At 36.6% G+C, this 9048-nt stretch overlaps 1 protein-coding gene across 1 annotated transcript; it reads right to left on the bottom strand.

The window, feature by feature from the left end:
• Positions 1-251: 251 nt before the first annotated feature.
• Positions 252-6021, bottom strand: LOC113493471 (cytochrome P450 4c3-like). Its single transcript, XM_026871474.1, has 10 exons — positions 5862-6021; positions 5129-5229; positions 4441-4528; positions 4077-4262; positions 3644-3719; positions 3248-3512; positions 2106-2174; positions 1511-1682; positions 1229-1408; positions 252-623 (listed from the first exon to the last, which is right to left on the bottom strand). Exons 1-10 carry the CDS (start codon positions 6019-6021, stop codon positions 460-462), a joined length of 1461 nt encoding a protein of 486 aa, XP_026727275.1. The 3' UTR covers positions 252-459.
• Between the last annotated feature and the right edge of the window lie 3027 nt (positions 6022-9048).

Below are 9048 nucleotides of genomic sequence, written 5' to 3'. Positions count from 1 at the left end.
GACAACATAATTTTAAAGTTGTGGAAATGTCTAATAATAAATACATCTTAAAAGTAGGTATATGGACATGTTGCAAATTGGGTATTCAAATAAAAAAACAAATAGTTCATCAGATAGATTTCTATTTTTTTGCTAGTGCTTTTTAGAACATACTATAAGTTGAAATCGCGTGTGACGTCACTTATCTGTGAGCTAAAGTCAAAAGACGTTAACAGTCCCACTCGTATACGGTTAAACATTAGCATTAGCTTTAGTCTGTTTTATCTTCAGATTTTAATAGAAAAGAAACTACTAATACATTCAATATTTCCTAGAAATCTAACTGACAAATTAATTCGATCTTTTTATTTAGTCATATTTAGTCAATTACCCTATTCTTCCAATAACCAAAATGTGTCTAATCTCAAATATCACGAAAAACCAAAGCCTTATCATTTAATTACAAGTCCTGCCATTTATTTAACTGTGTCTCGGCCTGGCTCTGATGTGGCAACCATCAGCGCTGGTCGCGGATACGGAAATGTGCAGCTTGATATTATCCAGGGATCCGGCTGGTTCCAGATATGCGTATCTTAACACCCACACCACTAACGTCTTGACTAATGCTGGACTGTAGATACGGCCTAGAAGAGAATTATACAACTTATACAAGATCAATTAAAATAGGAGAAATTTTGATAACCTAGTTTTTACATTATTTAATTTCAGCAACAACAGCTTATAACGCTCAAATGCATGGACATTTCGTTATCTGTCAAGCTCCTTGTAACAATTAGAACGGTGTTGTCGCCAAGCGACAAAGTTCTTAAATAAATAAAAAAAAAATCTCTGTACATTCGCGCTTTCCATCGGCCCCGGTCTCGGGAATAACGTTTTGTTAATTCACGTACCTACCTACCCACCAACTACTTTGAACCATCAATTCGGGCCAAATGACATTTTTATATCGCTTGTGGTTAAAGGTCCATACATTTGAGCGTTATTTATTGTCATTATATGTTAAGGATTGTAGAAATATCACTTGGCTGAGCTAGCAAAGCGTCTCGTTGACACTTCTCGTGACCCAAAAGTTGGCTTTTACCTCGCTCAGAGGATTAGCTAGCATTTCAGTTCATCAGTTTTTTTTTGTATATAGATAATATTATTTTCTTGGCTACTAGATATAAAAAATTAAACCCATATTCGTCCAGTGCTGTTCGCCACCTCAATTATATTATTAAACAGTTACCTAAACAGTTCATAGGTCCCAAACTGAACGGTACGAAGACGTTAGGGTCCCGTTGTTTCACGTTTTCCGGTAGAAACCGATCCGGCATCATTTTCTTCGGGTGTTCCCAGTATTGAGGGTCGTTGTTTAATTCGTGAATTGGAAACACAACGGAGATGCCGGCCGGGAGGGTGATCCTACCTGATAAAATAAGCAAAAACCTTAAGTAACCAGAAATTCCACAGGGCCAGTTATAATTATGATTCTTTGTGGGCTCTTAGGACGTCTTCATATCCAACATACCATTGTCAATACTAACGTCCTCTAAAACCGTCCTTTGTATAAGGACAGCAGCGGGGAAGTAGCGCACCGTCTCCAGAAGCACCATGTCTAGGTAATGGAGTTGCTTCAGCTGCTCGGCGTCCACTGGCCCACTGGGACCCAACACCTCTAACATCTCATTGTACACTTTGTCCTAGAATCAGAGAACTCAAAAAATAAAAAAATAACGTCTATAAATAATAATAAATAATGTCTACCTAAATGTGGCTTATGGGTCTGAAATAAATAACCGGTAAAGTGGGACCCGCAAAACTGAGGGTTTCGTACACATAGGCTAAAGAAAAAGAACGATCGGGTCAAAATAAATTTGAGGGTGGGTACAGAATTAATTTATGAACGTAACAACTGAATGTCGATCTTGATTTTTCGTATTCTATTTTATAGCGGCAACAGAAATAAATCTTCCGCAAAATTTCAGCTGTTTAGCTGTATCTCAGCTGTGATACAGTTCTTACACAGCAGTAGTGAGTATCAGTTGTGTTTACTTATAATACAAGCTTCAATGCAATTCAATTCTAGATTACAGATAGGTTTTCATAAGTTCGAATTTACAAACCTGCCAGTCTGGTAAATGTGCAAGAATCATAAGAATTCCTGAAGCTACATTCGCAGTTGGTTCTTGACTCTGAAAAGATAAAAAATGTTAATCATTCGATTATAAATACATACATATATTATAATTTATACATGAGTGCTGTGCATGAGTGGGATGTATATTGTTAGAAGAAATGGAGACTAAATTGCAAATTTTCTTTTAATTCCGAGGAAGTTTCTCCAAAATTTCTAAAAAAAAAACTACATGTATGGCTAAGTATTATAAGTTTTTCTTATTTAGTCTTTTGTTTTTGTTTGCATTGGTAAAGTGGCCTAGCTCTAGGACTACTTTCCTTTTTAGGATACAGTTGCAATTTGTTATTTGGCAATTCTGGCTTAATTATCAACGCCCTAAATCGGTGAGGGGGAAAACCACAACATTCTAATTTACATTTACAACAAAGACCCTTTACTTTGTTTATATTTTGCAGGGAGTTTTTGGGCTGCAATCATTCCCAGGCCAAAAGACAACGCATTAAGCCCGGCGCTGATGCAATCACAGTAATTGTGCCTGTTCATTGAGATGCAAACGACTACAACTGTGTAATATATTGTAAATACTCGTAGCTGTAGATACTTCTTAGACACGATCTAGCATTTTGTAATTGGGTCGTAAAATCACAGCAATTAAGTACCTATAGTAAGAGACGACAAATCAAGCAGTGCACTAGTGCAAAGATCCGAAGTCCAATTACAAATTGCACTAATTATATAGGCAATATGAGAATAGATGTAAACATAAGTAGCCACATTAAATTAACTAAAAAGAAAAAAAAGGGCAACCTTTGAATTTACAAATTAGAACTCAAACGTAATCATAGTTGATAGAGAGCTTTTAAATACAAACGCAAAGTGTCGTGAAAAATATCTGACTGTGAACAATTATTAAGACGCATTACAACTCTACACAATTCTGTGAAACATTGCTAATTTTAGCATTAGATCAAACAGCTTTGGAGTGCGCGCAGATAACGTCGGCGTTATAATGTAATATAGGAACAAAACATATTTTTACGGAAGCTCTTAATGAAATCTTTAAGTAGCAAAAAATGGTAATCAACTTCGGCCCGAAAACCCTCCAAAAAAACTCTTTAAACATCTTACAGAGGTAAAAGCAGTGAACGTCTCCAACTTGATTTCCTCTTCACTCAGCTCCCCGGACAATATGAATCTGTCCACAATACACATGGTCTCTTCATTCGGAGTACTCTCAGCCAGGGCTTTCCGTCTCTTCTCCACCACGTCTTTAGCGAAATCGTCGACCAGTTTCGTAAAATACTTTAATCTTATTGGATAACCCAAAAGCCAGTATATGAAAGGGATCTGAAGCCACCATTTTCTCATCCTTTCGAAGCCAAATTCATACAAACTGAAAAGAACAATCATTTTAATATTTAAAAACTGTTTCTTGTGAGATGATAGGAAGGTATAGAAGAAGAAGACATTCTGCGACAACTGTAAATAAAAAGATAATAAGAATTTGATTGTTGTAGAACTTACTTTCGCGTCTGTTCCACTAACTCATCCAGTCTGCTAATGTTTAGTGATTCTTCTTTCGTCAATCCCATCAAAGTTTCTGCAACCAGAAAAAACAATGACTAACTTTGCTGTATACTGAAAAGCTATGAAGATACTTCGAGATCAGACTCAACACGTTTTTTTTGAGCTTAACTTATAACTCAATCATTAATGGTACACGTAAGAGTGTAAAGATTTCAGGAGAACCTTACATGGTCGAAAGGGCTGTGAGTAGAGAACTGTTGTCAGCAAATGAGTTTACGTAAAACGTGTGAATAAGTTTCAGACTTTCAAACGTGCCATGTAAAAAAGGAACAAGTAATTAGGTAACTTGCAGCTAGACAGGTAAAGGCTGCAGGAAAGAGGAACAATATACATATAATATGCCTAAATATACAAGATGGAAGGAACTTACGATTGACACACTGCGTGGTGCATTTCACGACGTCTTTATAGACATCGAATGCCACATTCGGGTCTCTATTGCTGATGACCCTGGCCATCTGCTCAGCCTCTTTGTTAAAGACCGGTGAGAATTGCGACACACACTTCTTGTTGTAAGATGTAATGGCTATCTTCCTGTGTTGGCGCCAGTTTGGGCCTGAAAGTGGTTTGGACTTTTATACAACTTGAATCATTCATTGCAAGTTTTAGGTTTCTTGTCGCCAAGGAAAGATGTTTAATTTTTTTCTGACTACTATTTAATAAGAACTTTGTTTCAACCATAAAATGGAGGGAATATTAAACAATACAATATGAGACCATGTCCCAAAACATACCGCCAACTATAAGACCATATCCAAGAAGCGGCTTCAGAAACTCGTACGTGGGGCCCTTCTTGCTTAATTTGTTGCTTGTAAGTAAATCCTGGAACAGAAGCAACAAAAATACATAAATTAAAAAAACTTCTGTAAATTCCTAATCTTTAGATTTTTATCAAATATGCTTAAGAATACTCGCACGTAATTCACCTATAATACAAACGAACTACATTAAATTCGTTTTATCCGTTCAGGAGCTATGTCGCAGAGACAGACATTCAGTCACGTCACACTTATAACAACTCACTTTTTGCGCTGAAGGGTAAAAAAAACTTTGGTTTCTATGTATATATTTATAAGTTGTACAAAGATGCAGGTTAGATCCCCAGTGCCAAACAGTCAGTCAGACTCCACTGACTAAGGAGTTAATAGAGTCTACGGACGGCAGCGTCTTTACATTACAAATCATTTTGAGTCGTATCATTATCATTTAAACATAGGATAGCTTGTTTACGCGAGAACCATTTTGCCTCTTTCATGATTTTTTCCCAAGAGTGGCAACCCTACAAATTTAGTTTTTAGCCTTTCTAACAACCCCTGCACATCCACAAAAAAATCTCCCTTTAATAATAGCAAAGTTAGGCCTTTTCTGTTACTCTTCAATGTGTTGACCAGAAGCTGAAAAATAATGTTTACTTTTTCTTACCCTGATATCTGCCGGGTTTTTCACAGCGATATTAAGGTCAGGTCCAAGCCAAAACCTTGCATATTCTCCATACGGCTTTACTGCCATGTTGTGTAGCATCTCTGGGAAAGCAGAGGTTGACATTCATTACTATTGCCTTGTTGTAACCAAGCCCGTTCCAAGACTAATGGACTGGGAAAGGGACGAAGGAAGTCGGACGGTTCAGTGTGTAGCCTTTTACGTATTTGTTTGAAGCCGTTTCTTTCTACTGAATTTAAAATCTAATAACTAAAGTTATTAAATTTTAGAAATCAACACCGAATCCCTTGAAGTTAATTCAGAAGAAATGCTCGTCAGATTTTTGTTGTCACCAATTTTTTTACCAGGTTAGTTTCATGGTCTAAAATAGTCCAAAGGAAATTTTTTGTCAACAAGTGACAATGCACGAAGATCTCAGAAAGCCAGAGATTTAACTTTTTTATTATTAAATGTAATATGTTTCGAGCAAATGCACGTGTTCTTAAATAATTATTGAACTATATTTTCCTTGTTTAACAATTAACACAGTGAATGTTGGCGTGATTCCTAGGTGCCAAGTAAGTTAAACTATTCTTCCTATTATTATTATATTCAGGGGGCTGTCGCAGAAGTATGAAAGAGAATACACGGAACATAGCGTTGTCTCTTTCTCTACTGTAAGGATTTTTCTTTAGGATGTGGTTGGCCTTCAGTCGGCCTTACACGGATGTCTTACCTTCTGGGTCACCGGAAAACAACAGCGCATTGCCAAGTATAGGCAACGCCGGTGGTCCTGGTATTTTCGCTGCTAGCTCCAACAGCCGTTTGTGAGTCAATTTCCAATACTGCCAGTACAAGAAAGCAGCGATTGGCAGAAACACCAGTATTAACCACATGGTGTTTCTCTGGGAGAAGATAAAGTTATTTAGGTCCAGGTAACTAGAATGAACTGACTGTACGGATAGCCGAGTGGTCGAGGTCATCAAGCCAAACCCACTTTGCGCGAAGTGTCGCGGGTTCGATCTGATCGAGTCTGGGTGACTTTGTGCATGTGAATTGTATGTTTGTGAAACCCCCCGCGACATAAGTATTAAATTCCATAGAGAACTTGAACTTGATTAAAGACGATCTAAGACCAACTACTTATGCCTGATAAAAGGAAGTTGATGATAGTAATACGCTGCGTATTGAGGATAAGATCTGGAAGGAGGGGAATGAACTAAAGTCAACATCTTTTTGCGCTTAAGGAGTATTGCAAGTATCTAGACTTGCACAAACAAATCAGAGAGATACAGAAGTATCTTACTAAGGTCCATGGAATAGGATTTGACTTGAGTACTTCCGAAAAATAAACTTCTTGGCTGGGTTTGGGATAAGCGAGTGGTAAAGGTCAGCCACTCAGCCGATATATCGCTTTTCCGATACTAGTACCTATGCTAGTATCGGGGAAAGCGATAACAAGCATTCGTGGATCATATAGAAACTTATTAGATTAAATTTCTATATGATCCACGAATACTTGTTCTGAGTCTGGGTGTCTTAAGTTATACATGTAACTTGATTGTTTGTGTAGCCTATATACAAATAACCTTCACTTTTGTCTCTACCATCTCCTTGAATTCTAAAGGTAAATGGTATTATGTGAGGGTAAAAGATATATATGAGCTTTTTTGCACATTCCTCAATAAATAACCGAAATATACCAATAGCACAACATTTTGGATATTCATACATACCTAGGTAGGTACCTAGGTATGTTGTGACGAAATGTTTTTTTTTAATCTCCATCGGGTAATGAATAATATTGGATACACATTTTTTCAGGCACATTCTCGCAAACGTAAATTGATCCAATTACAGTGAATGGAACTTTTGCATGACGTCACTTTTGTGTGTACCTATTGATTTTGCTTATTCAGTACGTCACAAGCCCCTTAGTTATTGTTAATTTAAGGGCGAAAATACATGTCTAATATTGTTCATCTATGTATCTAAGAGGCTTATTCTTTTTTACTTTTTAAATCCATTCTACATCCCTCTTTCACATACATTTAATCTGGTATTAGTACCAAAATAAATAGCAGGAAACTTACCCTTAAATTCCAAAGAACGAATTGAATACAGAACACAACACTACACGTCCTTTAAAAAAAAATAGGCGAACTATTCTGCACGGTATTTCCAAGCCAAGTGGCGGCGCACGCGCAGGCCATAGCAATAGTTGTTCTACGGAAAAATAAACTGTAATAATATGTCAACGTTTATTTTATGATGAAGGCTATGTGGTTTTTTTTTGCTATAGTAGTTTACTCTTAATTATTAGATAATCTACATACTAATAGGTCATATATAGAGCTGAAGAGTTTGTTTGTTTGAACACGCTAATCTCAGTAGCTATAGGTCTGATCAATAAAAAAAATCTGAGGAATCATCACCGTATGATATATAGGAACGGAGCCTAAGGAGCCGGAGGATAGGTAAAAAAGGCAGAAGGAAAATACGTTAAGTAACGCTAAAACTACTTATCCGATTTTCAACCGACTCGGAAAAGGAGGAGGTTGTTCTGTATTTTTTCTTATAAGTATTGAAATGAAACGACTTTTACGGATTTTATCGCGGTTTAATTTTTGGTTTTAGTTCCCGACGTTTCGACACCTTTGCAGGTATCATGGTCACGGGCAGACTGAGATGGTGTTCGTCTTGACAGAAGATGTTGCTCGTTCTACCTTCATATTTTTAATTAATTATTTATGGTCCGACCTACGCAGTACGAGCTCACTGTGTCGTGATGTCACTATTGAGATTAAAAAACACCCTAATTTCAATAGAGAAGATGGCTGGAAGATATCACCTACTTGGGACCCAATAATACAAAAACTCAAGGCTAAACCCAAGAGCAGCGCAGAAGTACTACAACAGCGTTCAAACAAACTCTTCAGCTTTAGATATTAGTATAGAAATATAGATATATAAGTTCTTTTTTATCAATATTTAAGTACTTACGGTCAATTTTAGCGTAGCACTAACACTGTTTCACACTAAATATATACACTAACCTTCTATACGCGTAAAAAGGACTTTGCACGCTCCGCGGCAGTATAACATATGGTACTTTATATTGAAACACTATTTCCACAGATCGTCCAAGTACAGTTTTAGTACTCCAAAAGCCCCTTGGGAACTGGCAATAATTCTACCTCTTTCGACGTTATAAACTTTATAGTATAATTTGAAACAATGTAAAGGAAATTGATGTTGACATAATTAGCACCTTCGGAGTAATTTAAATACAAGGTATTTTTATTAGGGTTAGCCATTTACTTTCAAGGGACCTTTATGAACCTAAAAATCTGACCTAATTGTTTACCTAGGTATATCCCTCGGGTTTTCAGTTGGGTGCAGCATTTGCAGGTGTCTGGCTGAATGATAGCGGCGCTTTGCCTCAATTTTTTTATAAGGCGCTGTGTATGACACGTGTACAAAATTACTAGCACGTGTACACTTAATACGAAAAATAATCGAATCACCATAAAATATGTTTTTTTTTTCAATCGTATTCAGCCGGCACACCGAGTTTTCGGTCAATCAATTCCTCTCTGAAGATTATATATTTCTTACACATTTTTTTATATTTCAAAGTAGGTATTTGCTGCGCATTGCTGCATATAAACTGATAATATTATATTTGTGATGCCTTCGACTTGCAACGATCATACGAAACCCTATTACTATGTTATAATAAAACAATTTAAAGCGCTCATAAAGCACAGATTACTTCATGATCTTACCTATTATTCTAGAAACCTATAATTTTACAACATTATAATACGTCCTAACACCGGAAAATAATGTTTTGTGATCTTAACGATACGCTTTGTTGCTGCTACGGATGCTTGGAATTGTCTAAGGATATAATAATAATA

The sequence above is a fragment of the Trichoplusia ni genome, chromosome 1 (assembly GCF_003590095.1).
Source record: "Trichoplusia ni isolate ovarian cell line Hi5 chromosome 1, tn1, whole genome shotgun sequence".
Classification (NCBI taxonomy): domain Eukaryota; kingdom Metazoa; phylum Arthropoda; class Insecta; order Lepidoptera; family Noctuidae; genus Trichoplusia; species Trichoplusia ni.
Note: the sequence above shows the minus strand (reverse complement) of the source record. Positions and strands in the feature narration are given on the sequence as shown.